Source organism: Symphalangus syndactylus, chromosome 23 (assembly GCF_028878055.3).
Source record: "Symphalangus syndactylus isolate Jambi chromosome 23, NHGRI_mSymSyn1-v2.1_pri, whole genome shotgun sequence".
Classification (NCBI taxonomy): domain Eukaryota; kingdom Metazoa; phylum Chordata; class Mammalia; order Primates; family Hylobatidae; genus Symphalangus; species Symphalangus syndactylus.
The window spans coordinates 41376495-41398928 of NC_072445.2; the positions used below are offsets into that span (position 1 = coordinate 41376495).

The following is a 22434-nucleotide window of genomic DNA, read 5'->3' on the forward strand; positions in this document are numbered from 1 at the left end:
TGATTTTTGTATTTTCTTTAGTAGAGACAGGGTTTCACCATGTTGGCCAGGATGGTCTCCATCTCTTGACCTCGTGATCCACCCACCTCGGCCTCCCAAAGTGCTGGGATTACAGGTGTGAGCCATCATGCCTGGCCTGTTGTTTATTTTATTTTATTTATTTATTTTTGAGACAGAGTCTTGCTCTGTAGCCCAGGCTGGAGTGCAGTGGCATGATCTTGGCTCACTGCAAGCTCTGCCTCCCAGGCTCACGCCATTCTCTTGCCTCAGCCTCCTGATTAGCTGGGACTACAGGCGTCTGCCACCACGCCCAGCTAATTATTTTTGTATTTTTAGTAGAGATGGGGTTTCACCTTGTTAGCCAGGATGGTCTTGATTTCCTGACCTCGTGATCCGCCTGCCTCTGCCACCCAAAGTGCTGGGATTACAGACATAAGCCACCATGCCCGGCCCCTGTTGTTTATTTTTATCTACCATCCTTAGTGGATAGCTCCCTTCCGCATACCCTGTCCTCCCAGTGTAGTTATTTTCTTATTTTGGTAAGCTCAGTGTTCAGTGTTTACATTATTATGACTGTGTAAATGGTATTCACAACTAGGCTAGCAGCTGTGATTACTTTCCCTCTGTCAAATTTACTTTTTAATTTTCCTGAGGTTAATAAATGTCTTGTTCCTTCCTGTGCTTAGTTTCTGCCTTACTAATTACAAGATCTCTCCCAAACTTTCCCCAGTGGCTTCTGCTATGGTTTGAATGTGTCCTGCAAAGCTCATGTGTTGTAAATTGGATCCCTGTATTAGTCCATTCTCATATTGCTGTAAGGAAGTAACGGAGACTGGGTAATTTATAAAGAACGGTGGTTTATTGGCTCATGGTTTTGCAGGCTGTACAAGCATGGTACTGGTATCTGCTTGGCTTCTGGGGAGGCCTCAGGGAGCTTTCACTTATTGTGGAAGGAAACAGAAGCAGGCATATCACTTGGTGAAAGCGGGAGGAAGTGGGGAGGGAGGTGCCACATATTTTTAAACAACCAGATCTCAGGAGAACTCACTATCACAAGGACAGCAGCAATCCATGAGGGATCCTCCTCCATGACCCAAACACCTTCTACCATGACCCACCTGTAACACTGGGGATTAAAATTAAACATGAGATTTACAGGTGACAACACCCAAACTGTATCAGTCTCCAATGCAGTGGTGTTGGGAGGTGGGATCTAATGGAAGGTGTTTGGGTCACGAGGGCTTTGTCCTCATGAATGAATTAATACCGTTGTTGAAGGAGCAGGTTCACCCCTTTTGGCCTCTCTTTGTCCTCTGTCTTGCCCTTCCATCTTCTACCATGTGAAGACACAGCAAGAGGTCTTCAACAGATGCTGGTGCCTTGATCCTGGACTTCCCAGTCTCCAGAACTGTGAGAAAATAAATTTCTGTTCTTAATTGACTCAGTCTGTGGTATTTTGTTATAGCAGCATAAACAGACTATATTAGTTCGTTCTTGCATTGCTACAAAGAAATACCTGAGCCTGGGTAATTTATAAAGAAAAGAAGTTTAATTGGCTCACGGTTGTTCAGGTTATATGGGAAGCATGATTCTGGCACTTGCTAGGCTTCTGGAGAGGCCTCAAGGCCTCAGGAAACTTACAATCAGGAGAAGGCAAGGCAAAGCAAGAAGCAAGGGGGCGGGGGAGGTGCTACACACTTTAAAACAAACCAGATCTTGTGAGAAAATCAGAGAACAGCACCGAGGGGATGGTGCTAAACCACGAGAAACTGCCCCCACGACCCAATCACCTCCCACCAGGCTCCACCTCCAACAATGATTATACAATTTGACCTGAGGTTTGGGCAGGGACACAGATCCAAACCATGACACAGACTAAAACAGTCTCCCTGACTATATTCAAGCATATCCGCGATTCCATCAACCTCACTGTTGTGAAGACGTCTGGCCCACAGCCCTCAGTCCTGCTACCTGTGGACTGGTGCCCACACGCCTGGGGCAGTTCTGGCTTCCTGGATCTTATTCACCTTATCTTGGGCATTCCTTTGCTGAAAATGTTATAAAAAATAATAAAAAAAAAATATTCCTACTACAAGTCTGTGTGAGGCTGGATTTTTTTCATAAACCTCAATCAAAATAACAGATTACATGCAGAAACAGACAGGAAAATCCACTGGTCTTCTAATGAGACAGACCAGAAAAGAACTTGTAAGCATGTAAAATGTAAAAAAAAAAAAAAAAAATACACTCCTCTCACTATATTGTTTTATTTTGGAAAACAGTGATTTCTCATAAAAATATTTCTAACATGTAATGGGTTATTAACACTCTAGATGAATTAAATATTTTGAGTTTTAATTTCTAATATGGGAAATATTAACAGACATAAACAAAATTACCTTTGGCGTCTTCACTGATTCCTAAGAGCATATAGGGATCATAAAACCAAAGCTTTTGAGAACCAATGACATAGCTCCTGGGCCAGGACTCAGGGAGACAGTGTGACAAAGAGCGCTCCGGGCAGGAGGAGAAGGGTCAGGGCGAAGTCCCAGGTCCTCAGGCATGACCTCAGCTCTCAGGGTCTCGGGTCCTGAGGGCGGTGTCTGGATTGGGGAGGCCCGGCCTTGCGGATTCCCCATGCCCGGAGTTTCTTCTCCCTTTCGCAACCTATGGGACTCAGACTATCTGCAGATCCCGAGGATGGGGTCGTGGAGCCCCGAATCCTCCTCCTGCTACTACTTGGGGGCCCTGGCCCTGACCGAGACCTGGGAGGGTGAGTGTGGGGTCGGGAAGGAAACTGCCTCTGCGGGGAGGAGCGAGGGGCCCGCCCAGCGGGGGGCGCAGGACCCGGGGAGCCGCGCCGGGAGGAGGGTCGGGCGGGCCTCAGCCCCTCTCGCCCCCAGGCTCCCACTCCTTGAGGTATTTCAGCACCACCGTGTCCCGGCCCGGCCGCGGGGAGCCCCGCTTCATCGCCGTGGGCTACGTGGACGACACGCAGTTCGTGCGGTTCGACAGCGATGCCGCGAGTGCGATGATGGAGCCGCGAGCGCAGTGGGTGGAGCAGGAGGGGTCGGAGTATTGGGACCGGGAGACACTGAGCGCCAAGGCCCACGCAGAGACTTTCCCAGGCAACTTGCGGACCCTGCTCCGCTACTACAACGAGAGCGAGGCCGGTGAGTGACCCCAGCCCGGGACGCAGGTCACGACCCCTGCCCACCCCCCAAGGACGGCCCGGGTTGCCCTGAGTCTCCGGGTCCGAGATCTACCCGGAGGCTGCGGGACTCGCCCACAGCCTCGATTTGGGAGAGCCACAGCTGCGTTTACTCGGTTTCATTTTCAGTTGAAGCGAAAATCCCCGCCGGTTGGTCGGGGCCGGGGCGGGGCTTAGTGGGCGGGGCTGACTGTGGGGGCGGTGCCAGGGTCTCACACCTTCCGGGAGATGTTTGGCTGCGACGTGGATCCAGAGGGCAGCTTCCTCCGCGGGTATGAGCAGCATGCCTAAGACTACAAGGATTACCCCGCCCTGAACGAGGACCTGTGCTCCCGGACTGCGGCGGACACGGCGGCTGAGATCACCGAGCCCTAGGAGGAGGTCGAAGAGACAGAGCAATCCAGGGCCTACCTAGAGGGCCTGTGTGTGTAGTCCCTACACAGACACCTGGAGTACGGGAAGGAGATCCTACAGCTTGCGGGTGCCAGGGTCTGTGGGGCGCCTCCCTGATCGCCTGTAGATCTCCTGGCTGGCATCCCACGAGGAGGGGAGGAAAATGGGATCAACGGTAGAATATCGCTCTCCCTCTGGGTTTCATATCCTGAGAGTGACTCTGAGGAACAATTAAGTGGTGAAGTCTCTGAGGGAATGGAGGGGAAGACAATCCCTAGAATACTGATCAGTGATTCCCTTTGTCCCCTGCAGCACCTTAGGCACCACAGGGCGATTTTCTCTCAGGCTTTGTTCTCTGCCTCATACTCAGTGTCTTTGGAGGTCTGATTCCAGCCTTTCTGCGTCTCTTGGCTTCCACCCGGGTCAGAAGCTTAAGTGCTTGTCAGAGACCTGGAGCCTCTCAACCTGTGCTGAGTTATCCAGATTCTAGCCCTTCCAAGGAATAGGAACATTATCCCAGATTCCAGTGTCCAGGCTGGTGTCTGGGTTTTGCGCTCTCTCCCCGACCCCAGGTGTCCTGTCCATTCTCAGGATGGTCACATGGGCGCTGCTGGAGTGTCCCATGAGGAGTGCAAAGTGTCTGAATTTTCTGACTCTTCCCCTCAGACCCCCCAAAGACACACGTGATCAACCACCCCGTCTCTGGCCATGAGGCCACCCTGAGGTGCTGGGCCCTGGGCTTCTACCCTGTGGAGATCACACTGACCTGGGTGTGGGACGGGGAGGACCAAACTGACAGTGATTGAGTCTCATGAGATCTGATTTTTTTTTTCTGAAAGGGAATCTCACTCTGTCACCAGGCTGGAGTGCAGTGGCGCAGGCCAGAGTGCAGTGGCGCAATCTCGGCTCACTGCAACCTCCGCCTCCTGGGTTCAAGCGATTCTCCTGCCTCAGCCTCCCGAGTGGCTGGGACTACAGGCACGCACTACCACGCCTAGCTAATTTTTGTATTTTTAGTACAGACGGGGTTTCACCATGTTGGCCAAGATGGTCTCGATCTCTTGACCTCGTGATCCCCCTGCCTCAGCCTCCCAAAGTGCTGGGATTAGAGGCGTGAGCCACCACGCCCAGCTGAGAACTGATGGTTTTTTAAAACTGGAGTTTTCCTGCACCAGCTCTCTCTCCTTGCCTGCTGCCATCCACGCAAGATGTGACTGGCTCCTCCTTGCCTTCCACCATGATTGTGAGGCCTCCCCAGCCATGTGGAGCCATGAAGTCCGTTAAACCTCTTTCTTTTGTAAATTGCCCAGTCTCGAGTATGTCTTTACCAGCAGTGTGAAAACAGACTAATACACAAGTGAAACACATTATACATTTTAATCCATTAAAGACTAGTAGGCAGCATTCCCCACGAGCTGACACAAGAGCCCGTGGGCCTTAAGGGAATATTGGCTGGTAGTCTACTACAAACGGGTAGTCTGACTTCCCCTCTTCCTATTTGGATACACTTTATTTCTTTCTCTTGCCTTATTGCTGTGGCCAGGACTTCCAGTACTCTGTTGAATAGGAGTGGTGAGAGAAGGCATCTTTGTCTCGTGCTGGGTTTCAAGGGGAATGCTTCCCCCATTTGGTATGATGTTGGCTGTTGGTTTGTCATAGATGGCTCTTATTATTTTGAGGTATGTTCCTTCAATACCTAGTTTATTGAGTGTTTTTAAATAAAGGAATGTTGAATTTTATCAGAAGGCTTTTCTGGATCTATTAAGATAATCATGTGGTTTTTGTCTTTAGTTCTATGTATGTGATGAATCACATTTATTGATTTGCACGTGTTGAACCAATCTTGCATCCTGGATATGAAGACTACTTGATCATTGGAATTAGCTTTTTGATGGGCTGCTGGATTTGGTTTGCAAGTACTTTGTTGAGGATTATTGCATCAATGTTCATCAAACATATTGATCTGAAGTTTTCTTTTTCTGTTTTGTCTCTGCCAGGTTTTGGTATCAGGATGATGCTGGCCTCATAGAATGAGTTGGGGAGGAGTTCCTCCTCTTGAATTTTTTGGAATAGTTTCAGTAGGAATGGTACCAGCTCTTCTTCATCCATCTGGTAGAAATCACCTGTGAATCCATCAGGTTCACGGATTTTTTTGTTGTTGGTAGGCTATGTATTAAAGATTCAATTTTGGAGCTCATGATTGGTCCTTTCAAGGAATCAATTTCTTCCTGGTTCAGTCTTGGGAGGGTGTATGTTTCCAGGAACTTATCTATCTCTCCTAGGTTTTCTAGTGTGTGTGCATACGGGTGTTCATAGTAGCTTCTGACGGTTATTTTTATTTCTGCAGAGTCAGTGGTAACATCTTTTTTGTCATTTCTAATTGTGCTTATTGGGATCGCCTCTGTTCCTCATTAGTCTAGCTAGCAGCCTATTTATCCTATTAATTTTTTCAAAAAACCATCTCTTGAATTTGCTGATCTATTGAATACTTTTTTGTGTCTTGATTTCCTTCAGAACTTAACTCATTCTCAACATTTCACAGCCCACTTTCAGTTAATAATGTACTAGTTCACATAAATATAGAAATCTTGCAACCATTTATCCTCTGTACAGCGTCCATCTTTTATACTATAGATATTATATGTAGTGTATCTACATAGGTTATAAGCCCCATAAGAAAGCCTGCTTATTTTACCTTTAAACAGTTCTATGTATATAAAGTAAGATTAAACAGGGGGGAGCAAGATAGCTTTTTGTACTTAGTGTCTACCACTTCTGACATCTTCATCTTTTCTGATAATATCATTTTCCACCTGGTATCATTTGCTTTCAGCCTGAAAAATTTTCTTTACCAATTTTTATTGTACAGATCTGCTGGTGACAAATTCTCTTAATTTTCTTTTACCTGAAATATCTACTTATTTAGCCTTTATCTTGAAGGACATCTGTACTGGATATAGAATTCTTAGTTGACCTTTTTTTTCTTCCAGCACTTTAAAGATGTTATTCTACTTTATTTTGTTTCTCTGGTTTCTGATGAGAAATCATTGGTCAGGACAAGAGAAACAGAGAAACAAAAACTGAGAAAATAACATGATAGACCTAAAACCTATCATATCAATAATGACAAAAACCTATATAAATAACACTCCAATTAAGGGCAGAGATTGGTGACTGAATTAAAGAAAAAAATAACCCAACCGTATGCTCTTTTCAAGACATGAACTTTCTTTCTTTCTTTTTTAATTTAATGCTTATTTTTAGTTCAGGGTACATGTGCAGGTTTTTTATATAGGTAAATTTGTATTATGAGAGTTTGTCATATAGTTTCTGTACCCATTAGTAGCCACCCAGGTATTAAGCCTAGAACCCATTCATTGTTTTTCTTGATCCTCCCCCTTCTTCCACCCTCTATCTTCAAGTAGGCCCCAGTGTGTGTTGTTCTCCTCTATGTGTCCGTATGTTCTCATCATTTAGCTCCCACTCATAAGTGAGAACATGTGGTAATTGGTTTTCTGTTCCTGCATTAGTTAGCAAAGGATAATGCCCTCTAGCTCCATCCATGTTCCTGCAAAGTACATGATCTCATTTTTTTTATGGCTGCATAGTGTTCCATGGTACATATGTGCCAGATTTTCTTTAGCCAGTCTACCATTGATGGGCATTTAGGTTGATTCCATGTCTTTGCTATTGTGACTAGTGCTGCAATGAACACACATCTGCATGTAAAACATGCAATTTCAATATGAAGACACAGATAAATAAAAATTGATGGAAAAAGCAATGCCATACAAACAGTAAGCATGGGGGATTGAAATGGTTATTTTACCACCAGTAAAAGATTTTCAAATAATATATATTACCAGAGAGAAAAAGAGGCACTTCATAAACAAAAGGGTGAATTCAACAGAAAGACACACAACCAGAAACGAGTCCAATAGCAAGTCTTCAGAGTTCATGAAGAAAAATTGACAAAATTACAGAGAGAAGTGGAGAATTCTACAAACATGATTATTGATTTTAAAGCTTTCTTTCAGCTATAAATATAAAAACTAAGAAAAATTTAGCAAAGACACAGAAAATTGAAAAGCATTATCAAGCACCCAGACTTAATTTATTTATATACCTATGCACATCAATGAAAAATACATATTATCTCAAGTATGAATAATACATTTACCAGGAGAAACCATATTTCAGGCCATAAAACAATAAATTTGAAAACATTGAAATCATACAGAATATATTTTCTGGCCATAATGGAAATACATTAGAAATCTGTAACAATAAGTTGATCCTGTGGGACTGAATGCTTTTGTCATCCTTAAACTCACAATTGAAACCTAATCTCTAATGTGATGGTGTTTGGAGGTGGTGCCATTAGGAAGTGATCATGCAATGAAGGCAAAACCCTTATTAATGAAATGAATGCCCTTATAAAACGGACCCCAGATTGCTCGTTGCCCCTTCCACCATGTGAGGACACCAAGAAAAGGCAACATCCATGAATCAGGAAGCAGCCCCTACCATACACTGACTCTTCCCAGGCCTTGATCTTTGACTTCCCAGCCTCCAGAACTGTGAGAAATAGATTTTTGTTGTTTGCAAGCCACATAGACTATGGTATTCTGTTATAACTGCCCAGATTGACTAAGATGATCATGAAAATACCAAGTATTGGAAATTAACATCAAAATTCTAAATGACAATTTATTCAAAGTGGAAATCACTACAGAAATTAGAAAGTCTTCTGTATTCTGAAGGATAATGAAACACAACATATCAAATGTATGGGATGCAGCTGAAGTAGTACTAGAGAAAAAACCGATATCCTTAAATGCCTATATTAAGAAAGAAGGTAGGTCTCAAATTAGTAAATTAGTTTCTGCTATAAGAAACAAAGAAGAACAAATTAAACCAAAGCATGCAGAAAGAAGAAAATAAGAATTAAATGGAAAAAATGAAGCAGAAAGACAGAGAAAATTAATGAGCCCAAATATTGGTTCTATGGGGAAAATCAGTACACATTATAAATTTTTAGCTAGACTGATCAAGACAAAAAGATGCACATTAACAATGTCAAGAAAAAACGAACATCAGTGCACACTCTCTAGATCTCAAAAAGAAATATTGATAATCTCATGTCAATAAGTTTGACAAGCAAATGAAACGAACAATTTCCTTGAGAGAGAAAACTTATGAAAACTGACCTGAGAAGAGATAGAAAATGTGGCCAGTCATATATTGATTGTAGAAATTGAATTTGTAATCAAAATTCTTCTCATATAGGAAACTCCAGGTCCAGAGGGCTTCACTGATGAACTGTATCAAACAAATAATTTAGAAATAACATCAATTTTACACATACCTTTTAGAAATTAAAGGAGGCAACAATTTTAAATTTAATCTATGAAGCCAGCTGTATTAGTCAGTTTTCATGCTGCTGATAAAGACATACTCGAGACTGGGAAGACAAAGAAGTTTAATTGGACTTACAATTCCACATGGCTGGGGAGGCCTCAGAATCATGGCAGGAGGTGAAAGGCATTTTTTTACATATCAGCGGCAAAAGAAAATAAGGAAGATGCAAAAGCAGAAACCCTGATAAAACCATCCGATCAGCCAGGCATGTGGCTCATGCCTGTAATCCAGCACTTTGGGAGGCTGAGCTGGGTGGATCACCTGAGGTCAGGAGTTCGAGACCAGCCCGACCAAGATGGTGAAACCACGTCTCTACTAAAAATACAAAAAAATTAGCTGGACTTGGTGGTGGGCACCTGTAATCCCAGCTACTGACAAGGCTGAGGCAGAAGAATCACTTGAACCCGGGAGGTGGAGGTTGCAGTGAACTGAGACCACGCCATTGTACTCCAGCCTGGGTGACAGAGCAAGACTCCATAAAACAGCAACAACAAAAAAAATCAGGTCTTGAGCCTTGTTCAATACCACAAGAACAGTATGGGGGAAACAGCCCCCATGATTCAAATTATCTCCCACTAGGTACTTCCCACAACACATAAGAATTATGGGAGTACAATTCAAGATGAGATTTGGGTGGGGATACAGAGCCAAACCATATCATTCCATCCCTGGCCCCTCCAAATCTCATGTCCTCACATTTCAAAACCAATCATGTCTTCCCAACGATCCCCCAAAGTCTTTCCTCATTTCAGCATTAACCCAAAAGTCCACAGTCCAAAGTCTTATCTGAGACAAGGCAAGTCCCTTCTGCCTATGAGCCTGTAAAATCAAAACCAAGCTAGTTACTTCCTAGATACAATGGGGGTACAGGTATTGGGTAAATATAGCCATTCCAAATGGGAGAAATTGGCCAAAATGGAGTTACAGGGCCCATGCAAGTCCTAAATCCAGTGGGGCAGTCAAATTCTAAAGCTCCAAGATGATCTCCTTTGACTCCATGTCTCACATCCAGGTCATGCTGATGCAAGAGGTAAGTCCCCATATCTTGGGCAGCTCTGCCCCTGTGGCTTTGCAGGGTATATGTTCCCTTCTGGCTGCTTTCACAGTCTGGCGTTGAGTGTCTGTGGCTTTTCCAGATGCACAGTGCAAGCTGTTGGTGGATCTACCATTTTGGGGTCTGGAACACGGTGGCCCTCTTCTCAAAGCTCCACTAGGCAGTGCCCCAGTAGGGACTCTGTGTGGGGGCTCCAGCCCCATGTTTCCCTTCCACACTGCCCTAGCAGAGGTTCTCCATGAGATCCCTGCCCCTGCACCAAACTTTTACCTGGGCATCCTAGCATTTCCATACATCTTCTGAAATCTAGGTGGAGGTTCCCAGACCTCCATTCTTGACTTCTATGCACCTGCAGGCTCAAAACCACATGGAAGCTGTCAAGGCTTAAAGCCAGCACCCTCCAGAGCCATGGGCCAAGCTGTACCTTGGCCCCTTTTAGCAACAGTGGGAGCAGCTGGCATGCAGGGCACCAAGTCCCTAAGTTGCACACAGCATGGAGACCCTGGGCCTGGACCATGAAACCATTTTTTCCTCCTATACTTCTGGGTCTGTGATGGGGAGGGGCTACCATGAAGACCTATGGCATGCCCTGGAGACATTTTCGCCATTGTCCTGGGGATCAACGTTTGGCTCTTTGTTACTTATGCAAATTTCTGCAGCCAGCTTGAGTTTCTCCTCAAAAAAATGGGTTTTTCTTTCTACTGCATTGTCAGGCTGCAAATTTTCTGAACTTTTATGCTCTGTTTCCCTTTTAAAATGGAATACTTTTAACAGCACCCAAGTCACCTTTTAAATGCTTTGCTGCTTGGAAATTTTATCTGCCAGATACCCTAAATCATCTCTCTCAAGTTCAAAGTTCCACAGATCTCTAGGGCAGGGGCAAAATGCCACCTGTCTCTTTGCTAAAACGTAACAAGAGTCACTTTTGCTCCAGTTCCCAACAAGTTCCTCATCTCCATCTGAGACCACCTCAGCCTGGACCTTCTTGTTCATATCACTATCAGCATTTTTGTCAAAGCCATTCAAGAAGTCTCTAGGAGGTTCCAAACTTTCCCACATTTTCCTGTCTTGTTCTGAGCCCTCCAAACTGTTCCAACCTCTGCCTAATACCCAGTTCCAAAGTCAGTTCCACATTTTCGGGTATATTTTCAGTAGCGCCCACTCTACTGGTACTAATTTACTGTATTAGCCCATTTTCACGCTGCTGATAAAGAAATACCCAAGACTGAGAAGAAAAAGATGTTTAATTGGACTTAGAATTCTACATAGTTGGGGAGGCCTCAGAATCATGGCAGGAGGTGAAAGGCACTTCTTACATGGTGGTAACAAGAGAAAATGAGGAAGATGCACAAGCAGAAACCCCTGATAAAACCATCAGATCTCATGAGACTTATTCACTACCATGAGAACAGTGTGGGGGAAACCAACCCCATGATTCAAATTATCTCCCACTGGGTCCCTCCCACAACACATGGGAATTATGGGAGTACAATTCAAGATAAGATTTGAGTGGGGACATAGAACCAAACCATATCACCAGCATTATCCAGATAAAAATCCCAAACAAGAACATCGCAAGAAAAAGAATCAAGAACAAATATTCCTCTTGAATACAGACTCACAATTCAATACAAAACGTTATCCAATTAAGATATACATAAAATGAATAATATGCCATGCCACACTGGTTTTTTTCATGGGAAAGTAAGGTTGGTTTAACATCTGAAAATTAAACAATACAATTCACCCGATTAATAGAACAAAGAACAAATGTTGCACAATTATTATAGTCAATGCAGAAAAAGCACTTGCAAAATCGAGACTGTTTCATGACAAAATATCTCAGCAAACTAAAAATCGAAAGCAATATCTTCAATGTGGTTAAGGACATCCACGAAAAGTTTACAGTTACCCTCATATTCAATTATGAAAGGCCAGATGCTTACTTCCTAAGATCAGCAACAAAGCAAAGATGTGGCTTTCCTCATTTTTGTTTAAAACACCTTACGAGCATCCTAACCCATGCAATATGGCAAGAAAATGAAATAAAAGACCAACAAAAGGACCAGGTGTGGTGCCTCATGCCTGTAATCCCAGCACTTTTGGAGGCCAAGGTGGGAGGATCACTTTAGTTCAGGAGTTCGAGACTAGCTTGAGCAACATACTGGACCCTTGTCTTTACTATTAATAATTTTTTTTTTTTTTTTTGGCCGGGCACGGTGGCTCACGCTTGTAATCCCAGCACTTTGGGAGGCCAAGGCGGGCGGATCATGAGGTCAGGAGATCGAGACCACGGTGAAACCCCATCTCTACTAAAAATACAAAAAAAAATTAGCCGGGCGTGGTGGCGGGCACCTGTAGTCCCAGCTACTCGGAGAGGCTGAGGCAGGAGAATGGCGTGAACCCGGGAGGCGGAGCTTGCAGTGAGCCGAGATTGCGCCACTGCACTCCAGCCTGGGCAACAGAGTGAGACTCTGTCTCAAAAAAAAAAAAAAAAAAAAATGTTTACTAGGCCAGGCAAGGTGGCTCACACCTGTAATCCCAGCACTTCAGGAGGCCAAGGTGGGTGGATCACAAGGTCAGGAGTTCGAGACCAGCCTGGTCAATATTGTGAAACCCATCTCTACTAAAAATACAAAAATTAGCTGGGTGTGGTGGCACTCGCCTGTCCCAGCTACTGGGGAAACTGAGGCAGAAGAATCGTTTGAACCCAAGAGGCAGAGGTTGCAGTGAGCTGAGATCGTGGGCAACAGAGGGAGACTCTGTCTCAAAAAAAAAAAAAAGTTTACTAAACTGACCCAGATTTAGCAATGTCCAGATAATCCTGATATCTGGAGAACAAAGGCATTCCTAATTTTGCTTTAAAGATAATAATATTGATTCTTGCAAAACACAGTAATTAAGGAAATTAATCCTTTATCACAAACTCTTGCAGCAGAGCACATCTTCCCATGATCTTCTTTTATCATATATATATGTAAGCATATCATATATATATATGTAAGCATATCATATATATATATATATATATGTAAGCATATCATATATATATATATATATATATATATATATATATATATATGTAAGCATTGTACCTAGGGTGGACGCATTCCTCCTCTTACTTTCTTACTTTCTGGAACGCCCTACTCTGTCTATGGAGTAGCTATTCTTTCACCACTTTACTTTCTTAATGAACGTGCTTTGCTGTGCACTCCAGCAGACTTGCTCTGAATTCTTTCTTGCACGAGATCCAAGAACCCTCTTTCAGGGTCTGGATTGGGACCTCTTTCCTGTAACAAGACCACCTTCCACAAGTGGACCCAGGTTCAGTGTCCACTCTGATTCACTGTCCCATGCTGCCCTCCCTAAAGCAGGCACTTTGCCACTGGTTTCACACATCTGGGGTGAAGAACTCTTCTTGGTTTGTCCGGAACCTTTCTGGTTTTGCGTGGAAAGTCCTGCATCCTGGGAAACTCCGCAGTCCCAGGCATCTTATACCATGCTTCATTTGCCAAAAACTGTGACCCAAAAAAATTGCGAACAATGATTTTACTGCAAAATGCTGGAAACTCTGTATAAAGTAGTTGTATGGTATGCTGTGAAAATAGGGAATTTTTATTGGGTATTTGATTTTGTAACACTTTTCTGATTATAAAAGCATTAAATACACATTTGGAGGTACTTGGAGAGACAAACGAAAGCCTAAAGCAATGCTTTTCAAGCTTTGTTATGTGTAAGAATATCTTGCTTGAAATGTAGAGTCCCAGGCTGCAACTCAAGAGTGTGCATCAGGAAGAGTGGAGTGTTGCCCAGAAATCTGGAAGGTAAGAGAAAAGGGTAGCCACTAATAGTAGCTTAAATGAGTTGAGAGTCTGATCTACGTTTTGCGTGTCTAATAGACATCTCAAAATTAGCATATCCAAAATCAGATCCAAATCCTCTTCCCTGGTCTGTCCCTGCCCACGCCCCTACCCTCTGTCAAGTCTTTCCCATCTCAGCATCCTTCCAGTTGCTCAAGCCAAACACCTGGGCATCAGCCTTGTCTCTATTGTTCCTATCACGCCATACCTAATCATGTTAATTCTATCTTCAAGTGTATTCTGAACTTGACTATTTCCCGCAACTCCCATCATGACTTGCCTAGTTTATTTCAATGGCCTTCTGACAGGTGTTGCTACCTCCATTCTTGTTTCCTTGCTTCCATTTAAAACAGAGGAGCCAAAGAAATTAAAACATGAGTTAAAGCCTATAGTCAGAGCCTATCAGTCCTTTGTCCTTTTAGTGCCATCCATCTCACTCAAAGTAGAATCAAAGTCCTTAGAATGGTCCACATGGTCCTACCCAGCGTGGACCCACTCACTTCTGTTGAGCTGATGACCTCATGTCCTGCACTTCACCCCTCCTTCACTCTGGTCCAGACACACTGGCATCCCTACTGCTCCTTATACTTGCTAGGCATGCTTCTGCCTCAAGGCCTTTGTGTAGACTCTTCCCATTGCCTAGAACACATTTCTCTCAGATATTCTCAAAGCTCGCTCTCTTACCTCTTTCAGGCATTTGCTGAAATATCGCTTTCTCTGTGAGGACTTCTCTAACCTCCCTATTTAAAATTGTAACATTTTCTCCCCACTCCCTATTCCCCTTCTTGGTTTGTGTTAATTCATAGTACCTATCACCATCTAATATTACAAATTTTTTGTTTTTTGAGACCAAGTCTTGCTCTGTCGCCCAGGCTGGAGTGCAGTGGCAGGGTCTTGGCTCACTGCAACCTCTGCCTCCCAGGTTCAAGCGATTCTCCTGCCTCAGTCTCCCAAGTACCTGGGACTACAAGTGCGTGCCACCACACCCAGCCAATTTTTTGTATTTTTAGTAGAGACAGGGTTTCACCATGTTAGCCAGGATGGTCTTGATCTCCTGACCTCGTGATCCACCCGCCTAGGCCTCCCAAAGTGCTGGGATTACAGGTGTGAGCCACTGCATCCGGCATATTACAAATTTTTTATTACTTTGTTCGTGGTTTGCCTTCCTCCAACAGAACACAAGCTCCACTGGGATTTTTGTCTGTTTTGTCACTGCTTTATTCCCAGCACCCAGAAGAGCACTTAGCATAAAGTAGATGCTCAATGAGTATTGGTGAAGGCATGGATGGATACATAACATATGACACAGCTTGCAGTGTAAAACAGTGGGGAAAATTAAAGGCTGTGCATTAGATGACACTGAGATAATTAGTTAACCATATGGAAAAAAGGGGAAACAAATATATATTTTGCTCTAAACACAAAAATTAATTCCAGATCTATAAAGGTTTACATATGAAAGGCAAATGTCTTAGTTGTTCAGGCCTCTATAACAAAAATACCATAGACTGGGTGGCTTAAATAACAACCGCTTATTTCTCATAGTTCTAGAGGTAGGGGAAGTCTGAGCTCAGGGTGCACAGTCAGTTTTAGATGAAGGTTCTCTTCTGGGTTGCAGACTGCCAACTTCTCATTGTGTCTTCACATGGTGGAAGAGACAAGGGAGCTCTTTGGGGTACCTCTTTCATAAGGGCACAAATCCCATTCAGCAGTGCTCTGATCTCATGACCTAATCACCTCCCAAAGGCCCCACCTCCAAATACCATCACACTGAGGATTAGGTTTTAACATACGAAATTTGGGAGGGACACAAGCATTTGGTCTGTAGCAGCTAAACTGAAAAATATTTAGTCAATAATATAGATTATCTTTGTAATCTCAAGACAAGGTAGGACTCATTAAACTAGACCAAGAGTCCAAAACATAAAGATTGATATGTTCAGCTACTTTAGAATGAAAAAAAAAATGCTTCTCTCTTCGCAAAAGATGACATAAAGAGAGAGAAAATACAAGCCAGAAACTCCAAGAAGATTTTTGTAACACATATAACCAACAAGGAATTAGTGTCCAGAATATACAAAAAACAAATATTTCCCATAAATCTGAAACCAACGCATTTGTCCCATAGGACTGATTATGTTTTTTCTTTTTTAATAAACATAGAAATTTACCCTACAAGTCTTAAAACTTGAGAAACTTACATTTGTCTTATCTGAGTTCCTTTCTCAGGAGATTGACCATCAGGGCTCCCTGGTAGTATCAGAAAACTGAAACTTACCTTTCACTGCATCTGGTAAGACACTAGACCCCTCACCCTTCATGACTGCCTAACTGACCCCAGGCTGCCTGTTGACCAACTCCTCTTCCTTACCCCTCCCTAATTCCTGTTTTCCCATATGTAGTTACATTTCTCCCTGCTTTATAAACCCTTAATTTTAATCAGTTGAGAAGAGGAGACAGAGTTAAGACTGATCTCCAATCTCCTTGGTTGCAACACCTGAATAAAGCCTTCTTCCCTCGCAATACTTGTTGTCTCAGTGATTGGCTTACTGTGCAGTGAGCAACCTAGACCAAATCCTTGGCATTTTGGTAACAAATCCAAAAGAAAACTAAAAATAGCCAATAGAAGAAAGTATAAAAAACATAAAAGACATTATACAGAAAGAGAAATACAACTGGCCAAAAAAAAGGAAAAAAGAAAGAAAAGGAAAATGCTCAGCTTCATTAATAATTAGGAAAATGCACATTAAAACCAAATGTGATAACATTTCACACATATCAAAATGGCAAAAAGTCAAAAGTCTGACAATTCCAAGTGAAGCTGCAGATGTGGTTTAATGGGAATTTCATCTGCCACTAAAGGGAATGTAGATTATACAACCCCTGGGAAATAGTCTCCCCTCACAAAGTGACACTATATATACTGCAACCACATTCTAAGACTCAGAAATTTCACTACTAGTTATGTATTCTAAAAAGTCTTGCAGGTATGTGCCAGGGTACATGTATGAGAATGCTCATAGCATCATTGATCATAACAGCAAAACTATGAAGACAAACCAAGTTCTAAGAATAGTAAAATGGAGAAGAAAAACACATGGGACTTTCAAATCTGGAATACTACACAGCAGTGAAAATGAACAAGCCAAAGCTATATGCATCAAGATGGTTAATCTCAAAAATAAAGACAAGTCACAGAAGAACACGTACATTACAATTCCACGTATACAAAGTATAAAAATAGGCAAAACTAGACAATATCCTGTTTAGGGATACATACATGTATCAAGGAAGTATAAAGAAAAGCTAGGATGGCCGGTGTGGTGGCTCATGTCTTTAATCCTAGCACTATGGGAGGTTGAGGCAGTAGGATTGCTTGAGGCCAGGAATTTGAGACAAGCCTGGGCGACATAGCTAGACACCATCTCTACAATAATAATAATAATAATAAGAAAAGCTCACTGGGGCCAGGCACGGTGGCTCACGCCTGTAATCCCAGCACTTTGGGAGGCGGATGGGGCAGATTACGAAGTCAGGAGATTGAGACCATCCTGGCTAACATGGTGAAACCCCGTCTCTACTAAAAATACAAAAAAATTTGCTGGGCATGGTGGCATGTGCCTGTAGTCCCAGCTACTCAGGAGGCTGAGGCAGGAGAATCGCTTGAACCCAGGAGACGGAGGTTGCAGTGAGCTGAGATCACGCCACTGCACTCCAGCCTGGGCGACAGAGCAAGAGTCCATCTTAAAATAAATAAATAAATAAATAAATAAATAAATATAAAAATAAATAAATAAATAAAAGCTAGGGAATGATTATCACAAAAAAATGCAGCTCTAGCAGAGAGGGAGAGTGATCTATTGGTTAGGAGCACATAATAAAAGATACTGGAAATATTTGATTGCTTAGAGTGAGAGATGATTACATAACATCCTTTATTATCTCATCAATATTTTAAAATGTGTATATGGATTATATGTACACTTTTGAACATATATTTCACAGTTTTTGAGTAAAGAAAGAGAGAAAAGGAAACAGAGAGCAGGTACAGACAATATTTTCTAGTTTTGCTGTAAATGTGGAGCAGGAAAATAGGAGAGTACCTGAAGCAAAAACCTTTTAAAAACTTATGTTACCGGCCAGGCGCAGTGGCTCACACCTGTAATCCCAGCACTTTGGGAGGCCGGGGCGGGGCGGAGTGGGGGTGGATCACCTGAGGTCAGGAGTTCAAGACCAGCCTGGCCAACATGGTGAAACCCCGTCTCTACTAAAAATACAAAATTAGCTGGGAATGGGGGGGGGGTGCCTGCAATCCCAGCTATTGGGGAGGCTGAGTCAGGAGAATCGCTTGAAACCCAGAGGCGGAGGTTGCAGTGAGCTGAGATCGTGCCATTGCTTTCCAGCCTGGGTAACAAGAGCAAAACTCCATAAAACAAAAACAAAAACAAAAAAACTTATGGTATCAAGGAGTTTGTTTTGTTTTGGTTTTTAAAGCGATAATATTATAACATGTTTGTATGCTCATGAGAATAATTCAGTGAAACGGTAAAAAAAAAATTGCTGAAGCAGGAGAGTGGATATTTATAGATGGTTAGTCCATTTTTGAGAAAACAAGAGAGGATGGGATCTAGCCTTGTCAGGGAGAGTAGAGACATCAAGGTGGTTCTGCTATGGCAGAACTTGCTGGAAACCCACTCTCTAGGGTGCAGGCAAAAGCTGTTCATACCAGAGACACTCCAGTATAAAACCCCTTCAGCAGGGGTGCCTAAGGAAGCTGCTCGCTGCTGGGTGTTGCTGACTGTGACTGCAGTAACTGGACACTGGGTAAGTTTTGGGTGCTGCAGGAGCAGGTGCTGGTAAACTATGCACTCACTGCAGGAACCTGGCAAACAGCACGCCAGAACCAGGAAGCAAAATCGTTTTTCCCAGCAATGACTCTCCAGTGCCCTCTACTGACAAAGCTTCAGGGCCAGGTGGCAAAGAAAACATAATTAAAAGATTCAGGATCATTTTTGGAGCTGAGAGGCAGTAAATCCATAACTCACAAACTGGGGAATGGAGAGATCAGGCTGACAATACCTGAATCTTCCATCGAATCTACCATCACTAATAGTGGGATGAGATCATATACCTCTAAATGTGATACCATAGGTACACAGCACTGCTTTTGAAGTATTCTCCTTAAAAAATTGAACCCAGCCGGGAGCGGTGGCTTACACCTGTAATCCCAGCACTTTGGGAGGCCGAAACGGGCGAGTCACCTGAGGTCAGGAGTTTGAGACCAGCCTGGTCCAACATTGTGAAACCCCATTTCTACTAAAAATACAAAAATTAGCCTGGCGTAGCGGCGGGCGCCTGTAATCTTAGCTACCTAGCTCAGGAGACTGAGGCAGGAGAATCACTTGAACCCAGGAGGTGGAGGTTGCAGTGACCCGAGATCGCACCACTGCACTCCAGCCTGGATGACAGAGCGAGACTCCATCTCAAAAACAAACAAACAAAAAACTCCAAATCTGATAAAGCCTTTTAAGTAAATAAAAATAAAAGCTAAGGAATGATTATCACAAAAATGCAGATTAACGCTTACCTTTACAGCAGAGAGAGACGGACTAGTAGTATCTGGGTTAGGGACATACGGTGAAAGATATTGAAAATGTTTGATTGCTTAGAATGAGAGATGACTACATAGCATCCTTTATTATCTTATGAATCTTATCTAAGATACACAGGAAATAGAGGAACAAGTTAATTGATACCATGAGGAAGCAATCAACCAAATCCAGTACGGGGAACATTCTACGGGATAAATGAACTGGCTTCTCCAGCAAATTAATGGAATGAAAATAAGGGAAGGGTTGATTGTTATAATAAGATTAAGAGACATAATAATAAAATGCAATGTATTGCCAAAGTATAATTTTTAAGAGTCAATGACAGTATCCTATACAAAGAAAAAGTGAGCATGTATCAAAGATGTACTAACAAGAGACTAGTAAAAAAGAACTAGTTCAAAGAGAATTTGGAAGATTGAATATACATACACTGGACATACATCTTCTATACCTCCACTGAACAAAATTCACTGACATTGCTATTGACCAAGAATCATTTCCATTGATATCACTTTTCTACAAGTTACTGTCTACCCCTAAGGAGTACTCTAAATACCCTGAAATACTAAATCAAAGTTAAACTACCCTAGAGAATTAGATAATTTTTACGTAGGCCTATTAGAAAATGCTGCAGTGTCGGCCGGGTGCGGTGGATCAAGCCTGTAATCCCAGCACTTTGGGAGGCCAAGGCAGGAGGATTGCTTGGGTCCAGGAGTTTGAGACCAGCGTGGGCAACATGGCCAGACCTTGTCTCTACAAAAAACACAAAAATTAGCCAGGCATGGTGGCACACATCTGTCCCAGCTACTCAGGAGGCTGAGGTGGGAGAATTGCATTAGCTCAGGAGGTCGAGGCTGCAGTGAGCCATGATTGCACCACTGCACTCTAGCCTGGGTGACAGAGTGAGACTCTGTTTCAAAAAAAAAAAATGTTTTTTTAAAGTTGAATTTGTCATTATATATTATACAATATATTTTCACTAACTTTTGAGCTAATAGACATTTAAAAGTCACCAAATTTGGAATACAAAGTATTTTAAATGACATCCCAAGTCATATAAGAGATTGGTTCAGCCTACGCTTTCTGTTCAAAATCCAGTAGTTAATGCTATTAGCATTCAAAATGCCTTTTTTTCCTTTTAAAAAGGACAGTTAAACCTGTTATTTTTTATCCTGCAGCCAGTTCTTAGCACAAAAGCAGGCAGATTTTAGTAGCACGAAAGTTATTTATTAGCTTATGCCTCTACAAGAAAACAGAAATGTTGGCTTAAAATTGTTTCATTGATGTAACTTTTACCTTTTCCTTTACAGATATTCATTTATTCATTCTGGCCCTAATACCAAGGTATCCTTCACACAAAAGATTCAAACAGATTCTTTGCATCTTTACCAATGGGAGTTTCATGTTTTCAAGTTTTTTGTTTGTTTGTTTGTTTTTTGTTTGGAGGCCTCTTTCCAAGCACTCTAGTATTCTTAAAATCCTGAGATTCTGAATGCTATGTTTTAGCTCAATATGTTTATACTAAACTTAGGGGGAAAAACACTAATATATTTTCCTTACCCATCACAAGGTTTATGCTGAGACTCCAATAACAAAAAACAGACTAACAAGAGAAAAGCATGCACATTTATTTTATCCAAGTTTTACATGACATGGGAACTTTCAGAAACGAAAACCCAAAGAAATGGGGACATTTGCATCGCTGTATAGACAGTCAGGCAGATGTATGATTGCATGGACAAAAGTGTATGAGCTAACGGTGATAAACTGAGAAGTTGGAAAGGCCTGTCTATTCAGTTTCTTCTTGGCATACCTGTGTGGTAGTCCCTCCCTCAGGGCATAGGAGAGGATGCCTGTTATATAAGGGCCTTCAGATGAAGGAGGGAGAAGGAGGGAGCAGGTCAGAGAGTGACCTTCCTAGATTTTGTGGCCTGCTTCAGGGAAGAAGGGGCGAGGGGAACTCTAGTTTCTATGGCTTGCTTCAGGGCAGAAAGGAGCAAGAGGTCAGAGAAACCCTCCTGTTTCTGCTATTTTCTCAATTTCCAAGGTGCCATATTTTGGGGTGGCATTTCTTGTACCCTGTCATATACAAACTCATTTTTAGACAGCAGCCATTAGTTCCTCCTTAGGTTAAACCAGAGCTGCTCAAGGAATATATCTACTAAATCTTCTTGCTCCATTTATTTATTTCAAATGCAAATAATTATACCATACCCTTTGGCCTAGTCAGCACTGATTCACTATTTCAAAGCTTTACATTTAAGCCTCATAATAACCGTACCAAGCAGATCTAGCTACTTCCACATTACAGAAGAAGAACCTGTGGCACACAGAGGTTGAGCAGCTGCCCCAAAGCCTCACAGAACATGGCAGACTGGAGAATTCAACTCAGAACTCTTACCCAGCCCCATATGCTGCCCTGGCCTCCCATCTGGTATGACCACAGAAATGGAGAGCTGGAGGAAGGAATTTCAACTCTGCTTCAGAACCTTAAATGAAGCAGGAAGCTGTAGAGGGGCACAAAGCTACAAAGCTGCTACAAAGCTGTCTCCTCCACCACAAAGCAGAAATTGTGTTCCCAGCCTCCATTTCTGTTACCGTTACTTGGACTTGAGAAGCTGTATCAATCAAGATGTAGTGTGGTGAGAGAAGGACTCAGTGCATGACTGATACCCAGCCAAGCAGGGCCAGGCAGCTTTAGAAATGCCCACACGGGGTAATTGAACAATGAGAACACATGGACACAGGAAGGGGAACATCACACACCGGGTGCTGTTGTGGGGGAGGTGGGAGGGGGGAGGGATAGCTTTAGGAGATATACCTAATGCTAAATGATAACAAACCTGCACGTTGTGCACATGTACCCTAAAACTTAAACTATAA

At 42.9% G+C, this 22434-nt stretch overlaps 1 protein-coding gene and 1 long non-coding RNA gene across 2 annotated transcripts; one reads left to right on the forward strand and one right to left on the reverse strand.

Annotated features, from left to right (window-relative positions):
• Positions 1 to 837: 837 nt before the first annotated feature.
• LOC129473838 (uncharacterized) lies at positions 838 to 2528 on the reverse strand. The gene is made up of 3 exons (XR_008654373.2): positions 2400 to 2528; positions 1268 to 1408; positions 838 to 1126 (listed from the first exon to the last, which is right to left on the reverse strand). It is a non-coding gene; the product is annotated as an uncharacterized lncRNA (long non-coding RNA).
• Positions 2507 to 3629, forward strand: LOC129473827 (popy Class I histocompatibility antigen, A-1 alpha chain-like). The gene is made up of 3 exons (XM_063632642.1): positions 2507 to 2773; positions 2904 to 3173; positions 3420 to 3629. Exons 1-3 carry the CDS (start codon positions 2563 to 2565, stop codon positions 3500 to 3502), a joined length of 564 nt encoding a protein of 187 aa, XP_063488712.1. The 5' UTR covers positions 2507 to 2562; the 3' UTR covers positions 3503 to 3629.
• Positions 3630 to 22434: the final 18805 nt, after the last annotated feature.